Source organism: Hyla sarda, chromosome 2 (genome assembly GCF_029499605.1).
Source record: "Hyla sarda isolate aHylSar1 chromosome 2, aHylSar1.hap1, whole genome shotgun sequence".
NCBI classification, from domain to species: Eukaryota; Metazoa; Chordata; class Amphibia; order Anura; family Hylidae; genus Hyla; species Hyla sarda.
In genome coordinates, this window is record NC_079190.1 from 73,719,469 (window position 1) to 73,741,009 (window position 21,541).

The following is a 21,541-nucleotide window of genomic DNA, read 5'->3' on the forward strand; positions in this document are numbered from 1 at the left end:
CATTCAGCCACTATATGGTCTCTCCTCATGCTTCAGCCACCTCCAGGTTGTGCCATTCAGACACTATATGGTCTCCTCATGCTTCAGCCACCTCCAGGCTGTCATTCAGACACTATATGGTCTCTTCATGCTGCCACAAACTCCAGGTTGTGCCATTCAGCCACTATATGGTATCCTCATGCTTCAGTCCTGGATCCCCATTAGTGGAGTGAGCGCCTCTCTGCCCAGAACCAGCCCTGCGTGCCACTCAAAAGAACCCCGCGTGCCATGAGTGGCACTCGTGCCAGGGGTTGCCCTGATATAGTGTATACCTCCCAAAGGGGCTATATGAGCAGGGAGTTCTGTCAGTCTGGTGACTGGATTCCCAGCTCCTGTATATTATACACGGGTACACTATGCCCCCCTGTATACTATACGGCCGGGGGAGGTGAGGAGTGATGCTATACATCACTCCTCATCTGCTTACACTCTGTGGACTGGGTGCTCAGCATCCAACCCACAGAGTGGTCCTGAAGGCAGTGAAAAAACTGCCACAAGGGACAAATTTGGCAGTTTCCACACACCAGGAAAAAACTGCCAAAACGCTGGAAAAAGCTGTGGCTTTCTGCCGTTTTTGCTGGTGGGAAAAAACCTCACTGGAATCCTAGCCTCATTGTTCAGACAGTTACCCATATATGTAAAAAAAATGTTTTTTACTTTTTTTTGTATAGCAATAGGAAAAGGGGGGACTAATTTTTATTGGAGGAGTGGTTTATTTAAAATGTTTTTTTTTTTTTTACTTTACTTAATATAGCACTCCTATACACATGGGGGTTTGTACAGACTGCAGAGCATTGCACCCGACCCATGTCTGTACTACACTCTGTATTAGTACAAACACTAGGGTGCAAATGCTCTGCACATACCCCATGTGTAAAGCAGTGTGTGTGTGTGTACTACATACACACTGCTATACACATGGTAGTATGTGCAGAGCATTGCATCCTAATATCTGTACTATAGACACAAGGGTGCAATGCTCTGCATATACCCCTATGTGTATAGCGGTATGTGCAGAGCATTGCACCCTAGTGTCGGTAGATGACACTAGGGTGCAATACTCTGCAGATACCCAACATGTGTGTGTCAATATGCAATGCGGCAGTAACAGTGGCAGGGCGCATCAAATAGCAGGAAAGTGGCCTACTGGCATCAGTAGTATGGGTGAGGTCCTCCAGGGAAAGCTGAGGCTCCATAAAATGAATGCACAATGTAGTGCGTCCACAAGCGGTGGGGGAGGGGAGGAGAGCAGAGCAGCAGCACATGTGATTGGTGAGCAGTGGGTCAGCGAAGGGTGACACAGGGACTTAACGTACAGAGTCTGCGGCGGTGCGGCATAGCGCCTGACCGCCACTCGCAGCAGCCTTATGAACGCCGATGCCCGGACAATTCATCGGGCGATTATTCGATAACTGAATTCGTTGACAACGAATCCCATTATCAAATTTTTTCGTTTTTTATCGAATAATCGTTGCAGCCCTAATAACAGTGGTGATTGACACACTTTTCTTCCTTGTTTCAATGACAGCAGTACAGATCTGACCCGATGGAACTCACTGATAAATATGTCCTCCTGTTTTGTGGTCACTCAAGGCTGTCCAGGTCATGATTAACCAGCATATCTCCTGAGACCAAGAGAAGAGTTCTCCAGGTAAATAGTTTCCTATACCATGCATTTCTCAAAGCAGCTATGGCAGATCACTTTGTGACTGATAACTTTCTCCTGGCATCTATTTATTAGACCACTAGGTTTACACTGCGTTTCCGTCTTGCTCTTTATCAGTTACCTGTTGGCAACCTCTAACAACGGTGTGTCAAAGTACAGCTTTATGTGCTGATAGATAAATTGGGCCAAACCAGTCTAAGGGCCTGTTCACACAACGAAAATTCCATGCGGATTCTGCTTGCAGCAGCCTCCCATTGATATTATTGGAATTCTGCTGCTTAGTTCACACTTGAGAAGTTATGCTAGGGAAATTCCAATGAGGAATTGGATTGAAATTTAACATCACCGTCTGTCAATGGAAACACCGAAATTTAGAGAGGAATTTTTCTTCCTGAACTTCCTCAGTGTGAACAGAATCTATGTGACTCTATTCCGTATATTTTGCACACATATCTTTTGTGTGGTCAGGGATCAGAAACATTTATGTGTAATCTCTTTATTGGCACAAAATACAACACAGTACAATGGTAATAAGGAAAGCAAAATGAAAACAAATCAGAAACGTATTTAGAAACCTGTGTAAGGGTGCATTCACACGTGCATATGTTTACTGCAGATCTGCAGCAGATTTGCTGCTGCAGATTTTGCTGCCCATTGACTTCAATGTGCAGCAAAATCCGCTGCAGCAGATCTGCAGCAGTAAATACGCATGTGTGAGGGCACCCTAAGGGTGCCACCACACCACGTTTCAGAGATCTGGCTGCCGGATCCAGCTGGGAAACCGCGGCATACCATGGTTTTCAGTCCGGCCAGAAAACCAGATACGGGGCTAAAATGAGTCGACCAGAGTCACTAACTGACTCTGGTCAGCGCATTTAAATGAATGAGATTCAGCGCCATTCTGGCTGGGATTCGGCAGCAGCTGGTTTTGAATTTTCCCAGCCGGATCTGGCAGCTGGATCTCCGAAACGTGGTATGACTGCACCTTAAAAGAAAAACAGTTTCTGTTACCCATAGCAACCAATCACAGCTTTCATTTCATGATCTGAGGTAAAAATCAAAAGCTGCCTTGTAATTGGTTGTAATGGACACAAAAGTCAGTTTCTCCTAGAGCAGGGTAGCGTCACACGTGCATTATTTTGCTGCGTATTTTCCCACTCATTGCAGCCATTAAGAAAATATGCAGCAAAATATGGCACATGTGACCCTACCCTTAGGGCTTGTTCACACAATTGTATTTTGCTGTGTATTTTAGTGTGTATTTTGCTGCAGATTTTCAGCTGCTTATTTTCTTTATACAGCAGAAAATGAAAAACAGCAGATCAGCTGCGGAATATCCGCACAAAAATCTGCTTGTGTGAACGAGCACTTAAACAGGTTTCATGGTCCTGTTTCTTGAAAAACCCAAATTTTGTTAGGGAGATTTATATAAATAACAATAAATATTATGCAGGAAAGATGTATACAAAAACTGTTTACTACGTTATTGTGTACGCCAAAAAAAAACTATATGTCGCAATCTGGGTTTTTTTTTCAGAAAAAAATGTATACATTAACAGATGCTAAAACCAAATGCTGCTGTATGCCATCCGTTTCTCATTGATTTAAAGTTTTTTTTATTTTTATAATGTAGTGTACACTTTTTTGTGTAGCTGACTACATTTTTGCATACAGCTAAATTTAACGTACCGTAGCGGAAACGGGTAAAGGAGGACAGAAACGCAGAAGGCAGACATATTCCTGTGCGAAACACATGGATTCTAAGCTACTGCGCATGTGTAAAAATTTAAAAATTTAAATCATGTACAATTAAATGGATCAAAATGTACAGGGATACAATTCAATACGACTTATATACATAGACAATAATGTAAAAAAATAAAACGGATTAACCACTTAAATTAAAGGAGTATTCCAGTGCAAAATAATTTATCCTCTATCCAAAAGATAGGGGATAAGTTACAGATCGTGGGGGTTCGAGCGCTGGGGCCCCCTGGGATCTCCTGGACGGGGCCGGCAGACACCCCCCCTCCATGTATCTCTATGGGGTACATTGAGGGGGCGTGTCGGCCGCCGCGTCATGCTGCGACCCCGTCCACGAAATCCCGGGGGACCCCAGTGCTCGGACCCCCCGCGATCTATATTGCACTACAGATCTCCTTTAAGCTCCCCAGAGTCCTCCTTTCTCAGATACTTTTTCCCTATCCACAGCCTAGGGCATAAGTGTCTTCTCACTGCTGTGAATGGCGCAAATGTAAATGAACAACAACAAAAAAGAAACAAAACTTTTATTTTTGCTTCGCCGTAGAATTTGTGGTAAAATGAGTAATGTCCTTACAACATACAATTAGTGGCACAAAAAAACAGGCCCTCATATTACTTTGTAGGGGACAAATCGACTATAAAAAAACTATTAGAAGGCAAAAAGAATGAATAAGAAGAGAAATATCAAAAATCTCTGGGTTAAAAAGGTTGTTCAGTATTAGCAAAACACTGCTTCTTTATATGCAAAAACAGCACCACTTCTATCCACAGGTCGTGTGTAGTACTGCAGCTCAGTCTCATTCACTTCAATGGAGCCGTTCTGCAATACCGGACACAACCTGAAGATAGAAGTGGTGCTGTTTTTTTTTTTTTTTTTTTTGCAAAAAAGCAACAATGTTTTACTAATTCAGAACAACCCTTTTAAAATCTGTTTTTTTTTTAAATCTATTCGGGATTAAAAAAAACGCGGTCAACTGTGAAAAATGTAAACAGACCAAAGCAGGTGCATGTGTTGGATACAATTTGCTAAAAGAAGTCAATGGATACGTCTAGACCAGCGTTTCCCAACCAGGGTGCCTCCAGCTGATTCAAAACAACAACTCCCAGCATGCCCGGACAGCCTTTGGCTGTCCTGGCATGCTGGGGGTTGTAGTTTTTGCAACAGCTGGAGGCACACTGATTTGGAAACACCGGTCTACATCTACAATTTTCAAGGATGGAATCGCATTGATGCAAATTTTGTAATGTGAATGCAGCCAAAGGCTGTCCGGGCATTCTGGGAGTTGTAGTTGTGCAACAGCTGGAGGCACCCAGATTTGCAAATACCGGTCTACATATACAATTTAAAGCATAGAATTGCATGGATGCTAAATTTGTAATGTGAATGCAGTCAAAGGCATGCTGGGGGTTGTAGTTTTGCAACAGCTGGGGGTACCCTGATTTGGAAACACCGGTCTACAGCTACAATTTTCAAGGATGGAATCGCATAGATGCAAAATTTGTAATGTGAATGCGGCCAAAGGAAGTCAGTGCATGCTGGGAGTTGTAGTTGCGCAACAGCTGGAGGCACTCTGATTTGCAAATCTACAATTTAAAGCAGTGGTCCCCAAACTGCGGCCCTCCAGATGTTGCAAGACTACAACTCTAAGCATGCCTGGACAGCCAACGGCTGTCCAGGCATGCTGGGAATTGTAGTTTTGCAACATCTGGAGGGCCACAGTTTGGGGACCACTAATTTAAAGCATAGAATTTGCATGGATGCAAAATTCGTAATGTGAATGCAGCCTGCAAAGAAAAAAAAATATGAAGGCAAGCACTAGCGTAGTCACCAAGGGGTTAATACACAATTGCAGGCGCCGTCCAATGAGGAGACGTCTCACATCCCAACCAATCAGATCTCCGCTTGTATTCTACAACCAGGGACAAATAGCAGCCACGATAATGACACGGAACACCGCCAGCAGCGCTCTCCCGGCGCACGTCAGTGACGTCACGAGAGGGAGACGCGCCATGTCTTTCCCTTTGTGGGTGCAGCAAGAGGGCGGCGGCGGCGGCGGCGGCGCTGGTGAGCAGATATTCCGGGTGCGGTCTGTCCCGGGGGCGGGGTCTGGGCAGCAGCATTGTCAGGCCCGCCTAGTTTCCGTGTCAGATTGAAGAGCGGGGGAGCGCGTCATCCCCCGGAGCTGCTGCTGCTGCTGCCTCTGTGCCGTGTATCTCGGCGGCGGAGCTGCTGCAGGAAGATGTCTGCCCTCTCGGCCTGGTTCTGGAATGAACGCTTCTGGCTCCCGCAGAACGTCACCTGGGCGGACCTGGCGGACACCGAGAGCGGGGAGCAGTACCCGCGGGCTGGACACCTCCTCTACGCCTTCCCCACGGCGCTGGGGATCTTCGCATTTAGGCTGCTGTTCGAGAGGTGAGGCGCCCCCTGCAGACCAGTGGTGACCATCAATAGAGACCAACAGTGGTCACCAGTCCCCTCCCCATAGCCACCAGTATGATCCATAGAGCTCCACTTCTTCACACTTATTAGTCTATTGTCAGTGTTTCCCAACCAGAGTGCCCTCTGCTGTTGCAAAACTACAACTCCCAGCATGCCCAGACAGCCGTTGGCTGTCTGGGCATGCTGGGAGTTGTAGTTTTGCAACAGCTGGAGGCACACTGGTTGGGAAATGCTGGACTGGAGATGACTTCTATCTCCATAGTGCTGGAGAGAAGTGTCACCAGAGGTGTTCTCCCGGTCAGCTGACGGCGGTCTGGTGTATACGCCGCTATTCAGACGCTATAAAAATAAACCGGAATCCTCAAGATAGGAGTAGCCTGAATGAAAGTGTAAGGGCCCGTTCACACTGCGGAATCCAGCGGTAAAAAACTCTGCGCTCAATTTCCGTTCTGTTTTCAATGAGATTCTAATGCACCGCGCACATGGTAGAATGCGTAAAATTCTACGGCAGAAATTCCGGTTCCGGAACTCATCATGGTCACTTTCTCCGCTCCGAGATGCGTTGCAGTCAGTGGATTAGTTGTTTGTGGTGCACAGAATATATATATATATATATATTCCGGCGTGATACATTAACTGCATGACACGAGTCGCTGTTATTTCTCCTCAGGATTATGTGCAGTTTCTATGGTCTATTAAAGGAGATCTGCAGTGTTAGATACTCATGTGTCTGGTCGCGGGGGTCTGAACGCTGGGACCCTCACGATCTCCTGTATGGGCCCCCCTATAGCATGACTCTGTGGCAGACACCCCCCTTATTGTATCTCTATGGTAGTGGTGGAGATGCAGCGTTCGTGCATCACCACCTCTCCCATGGAACTGTATGGAGGGGGTGTGTCATTGACCTCAGTGAGGTTGACGACATGCGCATTAGCCGTGCAGAGCTGCAGCAATGCTGGGTCCCCATGCGGGAGATCCCAAGGGGTCCCAGCGGTCGGACCCCTGCGATCAGACACTTATCCCAGATCCTGGGCATAAGTGTCTAACACTACAGTTCTCCTTTTAAAGGAGTAGAGCAGTGAAATATTTAACTTATCGCCTATCCAAAGGATAGGGGCTAAGTTATAGATCGCAGGGGGTCTGACCTCTGGGACCCCCTGCGATCCTCTGAACAGGGCCCTGGCAGTCTGCTGGAAGCGGCCATTCTGACCCCCGCAGGAAGCCGTGGCTGACACACTCCCTCCATGTATCTCTATGGGATGTATGGAGGGGGCGTGTTGGGTGCCGCTCCATGTGAGGGTCAGCACGCCCCCTTGGTGGTCCCCCTGCAATCTATAACTTATCCCCTATCCTTTTGGATAGGGGATAAGTTATATTTCACTACAATGGGCACTTCAAATGGGCACTGTCAGCTACAAAAACTTTTGATATGTTGTAAAGCATGCAAAACCGATAGGTTTTGCAATTGCTTTCATTTCGAACATTTTCAGTGTTTCATACTGAAAAAGACAGTCAAACAACTGCCCCCCCCCCCCCCTGCCTGCTTGGACACATACTAGTCCTACTGTGTCCATGCGTCATCACCTATGTCATGGACACACTTCCTTGATTGACAGCTGTGAGCGAAGGGCTCAGAGCTGGAGGAAAAATCCTCCCACTGTCAGCTTGTGTCCCGCTACTGTCAGTGAGGACAAGCTGGGAGGTGTAGGCTAATGCTAGGGGAGATGTGAGCAGACAGCATACTGAGCGAGGGGGCGGAGACGTGCAGTGAGGCCACGCCCCCTCCCTTTGAGAGGAATTCAGACTAGTGAGCTAAATTAAAAGTGTAATCAAAAAAATAAAGGTGCTAGACACATAAATTAGATGTACATGGTCAGGATTAGGTACTGAGTAATTTTTTTTTTTTTTTTTTGTTCTGACGGATACCCCTTAAGGACCGGGGGTTTTTCCGTTTTTGCATTTTCTTTTTTTGCTCCTTGCCTTTAAAAAAAATCATACCTCTTTCAATTTTGCACTTAAAAATCCATATGAGCTAACCGGCAGTTCTTACTTTCACTTTTAGCCGCGTGGCTCAGCTCTGAGCGTGCGGCTAAAGGGTTAATAGCGCGCAACTATTAGCGGCGGGTCCCGGCATCACTATGATGCCGGGCCCGCCGTGATATGATGCGGGGTTACTGTGTAACCCCGCGTTATATCACGGGAGCAGGACCAAGGACGTACCGGTACGTCCTTGGTCCTTAAGGGGTTAAAGCAGACTGCATACATCTATGTAAAAATAAAGGATATCTTAAAGTACCAGCTGGTGCTCAAGGGAACTACAAGTCTCAGCATGTGCACTCTAAATGCATGTAAACAAGAGAACTGTGAAGTGTCTAGGATATAGCCTGAAACTGTATATAGAATCCTGTAGAAAGCAATGACAGCGACTCCAATTCGCATACGTAACTTGTCTCTTGAGTAAACTTCATCACCCTGGAGAGAGATTCAGCCGTCTAAATGGACCCTAAGGGGAATTTCCTTGGTGAGTTTTCTCACTGGATCTGCACCATTCTAAAATTGTCCAGAATCGGTGTTTATTTTTGCTGCCAATGTAAGCGCCGTTCCATTGACAAATGCCGACCCACCATTGGAATCTGCCAGAAGATTGAACATGTTCAATCTTTTACCAGAATCCAAGTCCTCGTTACAAGTTGCGCAGCGGGACTTCTGACATGTGAACTGAGCAGCAGAACTTCCTTTGAGTTTAAAAGAGAAATGTGGCAAAAAACTTTTATCTTCTCCTGTGTCCAGGCTGCAAAACAAATAAATAATAATATAATAAAACCACTTTAGCTCACCTTCCTATGTTCCCCCGTGGCGGTGGTATCAGCATCCCATTCCCACTGCTCGGGTCCCTGGTTCTTAGGCTCGAAACGTCGCACTGCGGTCAGTGAATTACGATGTCCCGCCTCGGCCGGTGACAGGCTGAGCGCACTGTCATGTAAAGGAGCCCGGGCAGCAGGGAGAAGGCGGGGCCCAGGCTCCTTATGTGACGGTGCACTCAGCCTATCACTGGCCAAGGAGGGACATCGCTGCGGCCGGCGATACACTGACAGCACTGTGACGTTCCAAGGAATTGAAGCAGGGACCCGAGCATCATCAGAGGAACGTGATGCCGATATCTCCGCAACGGGGGAACGTAGGAAGGAGGGCTAAAGTTTGTTTTTGCAGCCCGGGCACAGGGGAAGGTAAAAGTTTTCCGCCACATTTCTCCTTTAATGAGAGGCTGCTGCAGGCGTGATCTTGGTAGCGTGAATGGGGCCTAAGGCTGGGTTCAGATCTGCGTTGTCATTAATTTATTTTGGAAGGAAATTTTTTTTCCCCTTGTTATAGGACAATTGACATGCGTGTGTGTATGTATGTATAATATATATATATATACTTTTATTTTAATTTTTTTACCTTCTTCTGGATCAACACAGTAGGGTTAGGTCACGTTCACATGACGGAATCTGGTGGAAAAATTCTGCTCAGAAACATCTTCCACAGATATCCGAATTCCAGCCTCCGCCGAAAGAATGGATATGTCAATTCATTCTACTCGGAAATGCATTGCCCTCTATGGAAACGTGCATTTCTGAGTGGTCCTAGTGCCGGCATGTTCTGCCGCTATTTGCAGAATGTCCACTCGTGTTTTCTGGGTGGACAATCAGTAAATATTGCGCTGTGTGAACATAGCCTTAGGTTGAATTGATGGACTCTGGTGTTCTCTCAACCTTATGAACTATGTAGATCAATTTTGCAACACCTGGAGGTCCAAAGTTTGGAGACCACTGATGCAGACAAATGGATCCCAATAAAACTGATGCAAACAGAACACTTTTTCATATACATCCTTCACCATAAAATTAAATTTTCGAATGTCCCAAAGGATAAGGGATAAGATGTCTGATCGTGGGGGCCCTGCTGTTGGGACCCCCATGATCTCTGTGCAGCACTGGCATTCTATGCGGGGCTGCGTCTCCAGTCTCAGAAACCTCTTTGTTTCCGAGACTGGAGACATGTCTAGCCACGCCCCCTAGTGACGTGGATAGATGTATTTATTTGGCCGGAAAACACCTTTATTTAAAAAAAAAAAAAAAAAAAAAAAAAAAAAAAACATAAACTGAGTTGCACTGACATATAATGTGACCCATTAAAATCAATGGAATATGTTCACTTCCATTATTCTGATGCTTCAGACAAACTGGAATCAAGAGCTTAAAGGGGTACTCCAGTGGAAATCTTTTTAATTTTTTTTTTTTATCAATTGGTGCCAGAAAGTTAGATTTGTACATTTTAATTACTTCTATTGCATTTTTTTTAAATCCTTCCAGTACTTATTAGCTGCTGAATACTACAGAGAAAATTTTCCTTTTGAAACACAGATCTCTCTACGGACATTGACCACTGTGCTCTCTGCTGACATTTCTGTCCATTTTAAGAACTGTCCATAGCCGCATATGTTTGCTATGGGGATTTTCTCCTACTCTGGACAGTTCTTAAAATGGACAGATATGTCAGCAGAGAGCACAGTGGTCATGATGTCAGCAGAGAGCTCTGTGTTCCAAACAGAAAAGAATTTCTCTGTAGTATTCAGCAGCTAATAAGTACTGGAAGGATTAAGATTTTTTTTTTTTTTAATAGAAGTAATTTACAAATTTGTTTAACTTTCTGGCCCCAGTTGATTTAAAGGTCCCTACAGACGCACCTTCCACTTTCCTGACTTCCCCATTCTACATATAGAAATATGAATAAAAAAAATATAAAAATCACCAATAAATATTGACATGGTTGCGTCACTACTAATGAGCTGGACATGGACAAAAAATGTGGGCATTTAGCCCCAATACATTAGCCTCTATTTTCCAGTACATTAGATTGCGGTGCGGCATGACTCTTGTTGGTGTGCGTCATACTGTGTGCTGCCTGTACTCCTAAGGGCCTGCTCACATCTCCATTGTAGTGCACCCAGTGATGAATGGAGGTGCCGCATTCTTCAATGGCGCACTCCACCTGCCCCTGTACTTGCACCACAGCTTGTCAGTCACCGACGTACACGTAGGAAGCTCTAGAAAGCACAAAAATGTTATATCATTTATGTATCTTTTTTTTTTTTTTTTTTTTTCCCCTCTGTGCTTTCTAGGCTAATTGTATCGACTTGTAGCATTTAAAATGCAGTACATTCAGCTGACTGATCTGATTTAAAGGGGTACTCCGCTGGAATTTAAAAAAATAAAAAATGTGTGTGTGTGTGTGTGTGTGTGTGTGTATAGATAGATAGATGTTATGCTAAAGGGGATGAGTATTTATCTCAGGGAGAGATTACCACTCCTGGTATGACGGAGCTTCATAAGGCCATTTTGCACTCCGCGGGCATTCTGGGTAGGGGAATATGCAAAGCAGCTCATTACATCACCTTATTCAGGTAGTGTTCCCTGGTATCAGCTTAGCTCCTGTTAAGGAATATGAAAAGCTCCCGATCAGCTTTTCATATTCCTTAACAGGAGCTAAGCTGATACCAGGGAACACTACCTGAATAAGGTGGTGTAATGAATATATACCGCACCGCCCCAATTGCCTCCCCCATCCCCGGTTTTATAATTACCTGTTCCCAGAGCCCACGCTACTTCTTGCTCCTGCTGCGTTACGCTGTGCGCAATGACGAGTGACGTGCGCGATGTGACATCACAGTCAGTGCGCACAGTGACAGTTCAGGAGGACGCCACCGGAGCCAGATGTAGAGTGGACCCCGGGAACAGGTAGTTGTAAAACCGGGGATGGGGAAGGCAATGGGGTCGGTCGGGGGGGCGGTCGCAAGTGTGGTGCGGCGGTGGGGGGGAGCGGTGGCGGTGATAGGTCTCAGGACCCCCGGACAGGCAGAGGGAGAGAAGCAGGTGGCGGCGGCGGCCTATGGCACCGCAAAAGCCGCTGCAGTGCATTGACTTAAAGCGCCCGCTTTTAAATCAATGATCTGCAGCGGTTTCGCGGGGGGATAAATAGCCGATAACTTATATTGGTATAACCTCCACCGATTATCGGTATCGGCCCTAAAAAAAAAAACCGATATCGGTCGATCCCTAGTCGGCAGGTCCTGATGCGTTTGGGGTGTTTAGTTGCAATAAAGAGAACCTGACAGCTGTTTTTATGCTGTCGGTGATTCGGGCAGCATGAAACAGTGCAGTAATACAGCTAAGTATTTATTATGAAAGAGGTCATAGTTTTAAAAGCTGCCAGGAACAGAGTAAGTAGTCACTTGGGAAGGCTCTCTGCGGATCTGACATCTCTCCTTATGTTCTGTGTAGCTGCTCTCCATCCTAGCCAAGAGATGAGGCTTTACCTCCCCTGCATTACTTTAGAATTCCCCAATACATGTCATGGTAAGAAATCTTCATCATCATTTAATTTATTTATACATTTTTTTTTTCTTTTTTTGTGAAGACCTAAAAGCTCCTATGCTTCCTTTTAAGGTTTTGACCATTTATGATGGCTTTTATAAACGGGTCTTTCACCTTATTTACACCTTCTAGGCTTCTGTTCTATAATCTGTACATGTTAATGCACCTTTAGACCCAGAGCTTGTATCTTGGCTTATTTACTTTTTCTTCTCCCATATCTAATAGAGCTCCACTATAGCACTGATAAGCTGTGTGCACTCTTCAGGACGGCCGGCATGTAGCATAACTGTACGCTGCAATCTCTGCTATTACTCTATGGAGCATGTAAACACCTTCGAGTCTGCAGCATTTTCTGGTAAAATGTAGTGCAGTGTTTCCCAACCGGGGTGCCTTCAGCTGTTGCAAAACTACAACTCCCAGCATGCCCGGACAGCCTTTGGCTGTCCGGGCATGCTGGGAGTTGTAGTTTTGCAACAGCTGGAGGCACCCCGGTTGGGAAACGGTGATATAGTGACTAGCCAGTATTAAAATACAGTTTCCAGCGGTGACATATACCTCCCTGTTCTCACCTGTGCACTGCCGGGTTGGCACTTCTTTTTGGCTGTATTCAGACAATTAGAGCAGCGCAAATGGGATACAAGCAAACTACTTAAAGGGTTAGTCCACTGGACAACCTTTTTTATTTAATTTTTTTCCTAAATCAACTGGTGCCAGAAAGGTAAACAGATTTGTAAATTACTGCTATTAAAAAAAATAAAAAATTAATCCTTCCAGTACTTATCAGCTGCTGTATACTACAGAGGAAGTTCTTGTCTTTTTGAATTTCCTTTCTGTCTGACCACAGTGCTCTCTGCCATTTTGGGAACTGTCCAGAGTAGGAGCAAATCCCTATAGAAAACCTCTCCTGCTCTGGACGGTCAGACAGAGAGCACGGTGGTCAGACAGAAAAGAAATTCAAAAAGAAAAGAACTTCCTGTGGAGCATACAGAAGCTGATAAGTACTGGAAGGATTAAGATTTTTTTTTTTTTTTTAAATAGAAGCAATTTACAAATCTGTTTAACTTTCTGTTACCTGTTGATTTAGAAGAAAATGTTTTCCAGTGGAGTACCCAATTAACCCCTTAATGACCACGGACGTAAATGTATGTCCTGGTTTGGCAGTACTTCGCGCACCAGGACGTACATTTACGTCCTGCGTATGACCACAAGCATCGGAGCGATGCTCACGTCATACACGGCAGGTTCAGGCTGCTATCAGCTATATTGGTCCTTAAGGGGTTAATGTACACATTGTTATGCATAATCTGCATCAGCCCGTTCACTTTAAGTTAGACGTACATATAACTCACAGTATATGGACAGATGTAAACAGTGTTATTCATAATACTACTCTGCCCCAATAAAATTGACAAGAGGGTACTGTGGGTATCCCTTCTAAGACTTTAAAATACCCCCCAGCCCCTCCTCTGGTTCAGTTTATTACTGATTAATGCTTAGGCGCTTACCCGATTAATGCTGTCTTTTCCCTGCAGTGAAATGTGTAGAGAGACAGCGATCAGAGAGTCAGGTCTGCGACTCTCCGCCAATATTTTTTTTGGAAGGGGCAGAAATTTTTGGTAATATGAAAATAATAAATAAATACTGTACAATAATACATATCTATTTTGTGCGATTTTAATACAGCAAACACAAGATCGTCAGCAGGATCTATGGGGCTGCCAAACTTATTCACTGGAGGAAACATTCATTGTATTGACATGTGATGTCAGTCATATGATGTGATGAACATCATTCAGCTACAAACAAAACCTATCATGGGCTTTGCGGGGCTGGTGTGATGAATGAAAAATATAACTTTCCAGTATACAGTTCATTATCACCAATTTACTTTCTAAGCCATTGGTGCAGTATGGTTTTATAGGTCTGAAGGCATTGGATACCCATATCCGAGGTTTAGCTGCCTCTCTGATCTCAGCGACAGCTTAGTAATGTAGATTTTTATCCAGTGCCGAGGCGGACATGTCATTTAGGTTATTGAGGTGTGGTTGTTAACGAACTATATATTTTAACTATTTTCCCCAGTGTTGTTTTGCACAGTTAGTACAAGGCTAACACTCTGTACCTTCAGGTAGTAGATGCCTGCACCATATAGGTAGTTACGCACACCCCCCCCTGCCCCCCCCCCCGTAGCAAGTTGACCTGTCGCCATGATTATAAACCAATAACTAACTCTCCTTCCCCTACTTAAACCCACGCAGTCCTAGCCTAGCTGGCTAGTGATTACCAGCCTGTATTAGCTGCTGTAAGGCCCCTTTCATATTACAGGTATCATCCTGCTTTTTTGCTGCCGTTATTTTACAATAATGGATGTAATAACGGATGATAACTGATGACCATCATCCGTTATTTTTAATGGGCTTTTTCTTAAAAAAAAAAAAAAAAACTGATGTTTATCTGTTATTACCTGTTACATCTGTTTTTTTTTTTTTTTTTTTTTTTTTTTTTTTTTTTTTTTTTTTTTGTAAACCTGTACTGAGCATGCTCAGTACAACAAACTGATGTATATTTTTTTAACAGCAGTTTCCTATAGACTTCAATGTTATATTATATTATTTTTCACCATTATTTTTGCCGGACCAAAAATTAGTGCATGCACCGTCTTTTGTGCCGGCAAAAATAACTGACATTAGTAAAAAACGGACATAACTGATGCAAAAGGATGGTCAAAAATCCCATTGACATGAATGGGATTTTTTGACAGCCGTTTTCAGGACTTTTTGCCGGGAGTAATAACGGAGGTTTTTACAGGATGATACCTGTAGTGTGAAAGGGGCCTAAGATGCTGCCTGTATTGCTGCACATTACTGAGACTGAACCCCAGCCCAGCATTAGGACATAGTGTCAGCAGTGCAGGGAACATCATCATAATGCCATATACACATAGCCTTGTGATCTGGAGGGGGCCTGGCGTGGTGGCTTCTGCACTGTAAGTACTTGTGTGGAGGGTGGGGACTAATTGTGGTGCTTCATTGAATGGGAGGAGCGTCTTTCCTTAGCTGCTGCAGGAATGTCCTTCCTATGCGTTCCTGCATGACTTAAGCTCTGCTGTCAGGACAATATTTGTAAGAGCTGATAAGACACAGACACTAGGATGAAAAACATAGTCAATCTGGTGCCTGGAATGTATTGAGCTACGATTTGTGCAGCTCATGGGGGCATTGCTACCCATAAAGAGGTATTTTCCGATCAGCAAGTTATCCTCTATCCACAGGATAGATTGGGGGTCTGATCAATGCAACCGTAGAACAGAGATGAAATGGCCCCCAAGGGATTAATGGCGCGCACCACGTGTGGCCAGCACTTCATTCACTATGAGGGTGCGTTCACACTACGTAATTCCTGAGGAATCCCGCAAGCGGAATTACGCGCAGTGAACGTTAACATCTGTGTGAATAGGTCTTCCGTGAGACCCGTTCACAATGAGCAATTTCAGCAGTGGACAATTCCACGAGCAGAGATTCAGGAAGATTTCCTCAGTGTGAACACACCCTTAGGCTCCATAGAAGGTCCCGTCAGCTTTTTACTGGTGGATTGTAAGGTAACGTTGTCATTACTTCAAAAAAAATTCCCACTGTGGCTCTGCTGTGTAATAAGTACAAAAATGGTTAAAAAATATTATTTTTATTAAGTTTTTATGGTGGGTCTCCTTGAAGTACTGTTTGCACAATGTGCTGCCTGGAGCTTACAGTGATTGTGGAGCATTCAGTGACACAAATAGTCACTCAGCAAAGTCATTAGCACTTAAGGATTAGTTTCAGAGAGAGATCCCTGTCAAGGATTTGGTTGCAATCCCTTGTATTAAATTGCATCCTCTACCTCCAAGAGATCTCTTGTCTTCTTACACTAACCAGTTAAAATAAACACTGATAAGCTTTGGCCAGAAAACATGTTTAATTCGTCCTGTGTGTGCGGTGCCATTCACATATCATAAGGGTACAGTGGTAAAGAAGGCAATTAATGTAACAAACTTATGGAGCCGGTACACGTAATGTCAAGGTGTGCGCTCCGGTTGTTGTCTTTGTAGACACCGCCATAGATTTCAATGGAGTGACTTACATAATTTGCTTTACATTCTGCTTAGGCTGGGTTCACAATGCGTTTTTGTCTTTCACTATTTCACAGAGAACTTTTCGTATGGAAGGGGGTTAATGTTTTTTATTTTAAACACTTTATTAGTCCCATAGACGACTTTAAGAAGGAATCATTAGATTCTGCTTAAAATCAATGCAGTTCCATAGAACTGATCCGTGCTCATTTGGTTGAGTCTGCCCAAAGCAGGCTCAAACAAATGCATTTCCACGCCAGCCATGGCATAAGAGGTAAGCCCTCCTGCTACCTCTACAGTGGATCGATCCACCCCAACTAGACCACCAGGGATGATTAAAAGGTACCCATTCAGATCGCTGCTGGGTTAATAGTTGGGAGCATTCTGGCTATTAGCGGCAGCCCTAAGCTACTGAAATCAGTTGGGGGGCCGCCGCATATGGAGCATGCTCGAGTCAGCACCCCACTCCATACACCCTGAGCGCCGCCAGCTTAAAAATCAGTGGTCTGGTTCTGCTTGCCCAAAGCAGGACTTAATTCATGAAAAATTCACCTGCCTGGCACCCGGAACTGCATTTCCACATCCCTGCAGCAAAAAAAAAAGTTATTCCATGGAGGACTGTAATTTCGGTACTAGACAAGGCATTTAGGTCTCGCAACCCTTTTCTCAAGGGCATCAGCAAATCTGGAACAAAGCAGTATGGAAACCCTGACCAATGTTAAGGCCTGTGTTTTGTGGTCTGTTTACAATACAAATAGTTGTCTGTTTTTAGTCTCGCCCTTTTTATTTTATTTTTATTTTATTTATTTATTTTTCAATATTCTTTGTTTTTTAGTTTCAGATTTTGTGAGATTTGACTAAAAAATATCAGGCTAGGATTCTAGGTTTTTCATGCAATACAAAACTCCAATAAAAAATGCCCATTTTGCCGGACAGTGTTTTTTCTTTAAAATAAATAAAATCCGCAGCAGCCAGATGTTAGCTGCAAGTCAATAGTGAATTGCAAAATGGCAGATACACTTCGTGTTTTTAGTTTGGCGATTAATTTTTTTTATCCTTTGGGCGTTTCTTGGCTCCTCCTTTTTTTTTTTTTTTTTTTTTTTTTTTTTTTATATTTTTTTTATTTATCTTTTTAAATTCTTGGTTTAGTGGTCTATGGGAGTAAAAAGAAGAAAAACACGAAGGAAAAACTGCATGCGAGTTTTAACTTTGGCGTTTTTGCAGGCGGTTTTTATTCTTTTTTTGGACTTTAGCGATCCAAAAAAGTGGAGATTCCACTTTTTTTTTTTTTTTTTTTTATTAAAATGTATTTTAAATGTAATAAAAACTTTACATTTATAACATATTTTTAATGTATTTTAATGTGTTGACTAAAGTGTGTGTTTAACTTCCCCCCCCCCCCTTTTTTTTTTTTTTTTTTTTTTTTTTTTTTTTTTTTTTAGTTAGTCCTACTACTCCCAGCATGGAACACTCTGTTCCATGATGGGTGTAGTAGTACCTTAACTAATTGACAGACCGCCCCAAGTGTCCCTTCTGACACCTGCTGTGATCCTCCTGTATAATGTATAGATGCCGCCGGCCGCTCTTCTATGGTCCCCTGCACTGACGTGTATATATACACATATTCATATTTCCCGCAGAGAGCTGTGATTGGCCAGATGGTTCCAGCCAATCACAACTCCTCTGTAGGAAATAAGAATGTGTGTGTGTGTGTGTGTATATATAATATATATTTTCAGCTGCATCCATACATTATACAGGAGGAGTACAAAGCAATGTGGTCATGGGAAGTCAGTACCCTGGGGTCATGTGGGAAGAATCATGACTTTTGGTCCACATTGGACAGGAATGTAAAAAAAATTAAAAGATTTCTAGTACTTCAGACATTTGGTCTATGGGTGTTGCAGCATATAGGTGGATATAGGGATTAGGGGTTTGGTCTTTGAATGGAGTTTAAGGTAATAAGTCTTTTTGTGGGAGAAAATAATAAACTCTTCCGTATTGCTGTAAGAGTTAAATTCTTCCATCTTCAAATCTGTTGCGTTTTTTCCTTCTCATGAATTTCCCACACCATGACTGTTGGCATGGTCAGTGGTAAATGCTGCTGGCATCTCCACAGAGATGACAACAAAAGAAGTCTGGTTTCTGTAAGGAGAGAGGATGGAGCTGTCCTGTTCTTCACCCAGAACTATCTGCCATCGAAGATGTAGTCAATGACATGTTGTAGGATCTCTACTTAGCTGAGCTTGCTCCCTTGAGGAATCCCAGGCACTAGCTCCTGAAACTTGGAGTAGTAGTCATTCATGTCATAGAGTGGACCTATGGGCTTTCCTGATCCCCTGTGACTGCTGCTTCTGGCTTTGCTCAGGCTCTGTTCAGACAAGCAGCACACAGCCTGGTAGCAGCTGACCATTGATCTCATGGGGTTGATGGCTTTTATGGTTGCTGTTGGTATAGTAGTAGCTTCTTTGGGGATGATATTGAAGCTCAGGTGCTTAGGACTCCTCAAAGGTAAAGTGCTGCTCTTGGAACTGAGAAGGTGTAGCTGTCCAAGGTCCTTGTCGTCTATCTGGGAGTGTGTTTTTATACAGGAGGATCACAGCAGGTGTCAGGAGTGACACGCTCTGTGATCTGTCCTTAACTGCAGGTACTTCTGCTCCCAACATGGAGCACACTATGCTCCATACTGGGAGCTGTAGTACCTGCATTAATAGGCAGATCGCAACAGGTGTCAGAAGTGACACCTGTGCCATCTGTCTATTAATTCATGTACTACAGCTTCTAACATGGAGCAGAGTGTGCTCCATGTTTGGAGCAGTAGTACCTGCAGTTAAGGACAGATCATTGTGGGTGTCACTCCTGACACCTGCTGCGATCTTCCTTCATCCTTGAGATGCTTTCTCCTGCCCTCCGCATCTCTGCACTATACTCTGGCCGGTCAGTGATTCATATTTCCCACTGAGAGCGGAGATTGGCTGCCACTATTAGGCCTATCCCCACTCTGGGCGGAAAATATAAATGAGTGATGTGAATTACTATTAACATCACCGGCCGGCCCAGAGTACAGAGCAGAGCCGCTCCGCATCTCTGATATATTATGGACGATGGCATCGGGATATATATCAATTTAAATGTAAAAATACTATCTACACTTTTATTATTGTCGGCTACATGTTTAGTTCCCTGCCCACCCACATAAATTGATCCTTGGTTAAAAATGTTGTTATAAAAAAGATACCAAACAAACTTTGAAAAAAAAAAAAAAATGCCAAAGGGGCCAAAAATGCAATTTCCACTCAAAGGCAAAAACGCAGGGAAAACCAGTGGCGTTTTTAAGCATAAAACCTCAGTGGAATCCTAGCCTCATGGTTCAGTTCACCTACAATCACACTCACTGTAAAACCTTTCATACATCAGAAGTGATAGTAAATTTTTTTTGGACCTGTCTATGTATCCTGCATTTGGTTCACAAACACCTGCAATAGGTCCTCTCCATCTAGATCTCTGTAGCACTGTGTATTGAGAACTCTCTCTCTCTGCCATGGACCATGTGTAGAGATTGCGGTGTGTATAATTGTCTGTAGAAATACCTATTAACTACCATAAGCAGTCACTAAAAGACCATTCTTGCCATCCACTTGTTAGGATAAAAAAAAAAGCCCACAAGCTTCATTGAACTCATATATGAAAGTGTAAAAACTAAATAAACACACTATTAAAATCTTGTGTTTACCCTTTTGTCTCGTACACTATTCACTCAAACACATGCCAGCCGGCCATGTATGTGCATTGTCTGTGATCAGGATTATCTGCAGTCTAATCCCAATTGTACAAGGGGTATTCACACTAGTTTGAAATACTAGATCAATGCCCCCTCCTCGACATGTTTCGCCACGCTGTTTGTTTATCACTTTCATATATGATATCAATAAAGCTTGTGGGATTTTTTTTACTCTGATAAGTGGATGGCAAGAATGGGCTTTTATTAACTGCCTATGACAGTTAATAGGTATTTCTTGGAATTATTAAAGGGGTACTCTGCCCCTAGACATTTTATCTCCTATCCAAATTATAGGGGATAAGAAGTCTGATCGTGGGGGTCCCGCCACTGGGGACACCTGCGATCTCTGCTGCGGCACCCCGGACATCCGGTGTTCAGAGCGAACTTCGCTCAGTGCCAGATGACTGACGTAACGCCCCCTCCCATAGACTTGTATTGAGGGGACATGGCTGTGATGTCACGAGCCTTCGGCGCTGCACCCAACACTCTAAACGAACGCCGGGTGCAGCAGGGAGATCCGGGGGGGGGGGGGGGGGGGGGGGGGGGGGGAAGATCCGGGGAGTCTACCATTGGGAATTTGTTGTCTGTAGGATTGCATCCATACGGCCCCACTTTAGGCCAATATCCTGTGAAGCCTCTTGCGAGTACTTTGAGCAATTTAAACTAAAACTGTTGATCACATAATAAGCCTTACTAACGCCAAAGACTTTCTGATGGGACTTAATGGATGTAATAGAGTACAACATGCTGCATATGAAAACGAAACACCGAACAGAGGTCCACACTAATGTTCATGAAAGTAGGTGCAAAGAGCTCCATACAGTGTCTTCTATAGAACAGTGTTTCCCAACCAGGGTGCCTCCAGCTGTTGCAAAACTAAAACACCCAGCATGCCCGGACAGCCAACGGCTGTCTGGGCATGCTGGGAGTTGTAGTTATGCAACAGCTGGAGGCGCCCTGTTTGGGGAAATACTGTTCTATAGAGGGGTAGTTTTATTTCTCACTGAAACCAGGCCAAGCACGCAGGTGTGAATAAGCCCTAAAACAGCATAAAAACATCCCCTGAGGTCAGAGGTAATGTGGAATCCATGTTCTGAAAGTACAAGTGGGACCTACACACTATTGAGCAGGTGGCCTTAAAGTGGTTATCCACCATAAGGTAATTTAAAGGGGTACTCCAGTGAAAACCTTTCTTTCTTTTAAATCAACTGGTGGCAGAAAGTTAAACATATTTGTAAATTACTTCTATTAAAAAATCTTTCCTTCCTGTACTTATTAGCTGCTGAATACTACAGAGGAAATTCTTTTCCTTTTGGAAAGCTCTCTGATG

The 21,541-nt window shown here is 44.0% G+C and overlaps 1 protein-coding gene across 2 annotated transcripts in view; it reads left to right on the forward strand.

The window, feature by feature from the left end:
• Positions 1–5,259: 5,259 nt before the first annotated feature.
• The window catches only part of CERS5 (ceramide synthase 5), a 95,131-nt gene continuing 78,849 nt past the window's right edge, over positions 5,260–21,541 (forward strand). The window contains exon 1 of one of the 2 annotated variants that reach the window (XM_056562085.1): positions 5,260–5,882. In XM_056562085.1, the coding sequence (XP_056418060.1) occupies positions 5,710–5,882 (173 nt within the window). In that variant the 5' untranslated portion in view covers positions 5,260–5,709. The remainder of the gene's footprint in view (positions 5,883–21,541) is intronic. The other variant, XM_056562086.1, reaches the window with a different exon arrangement.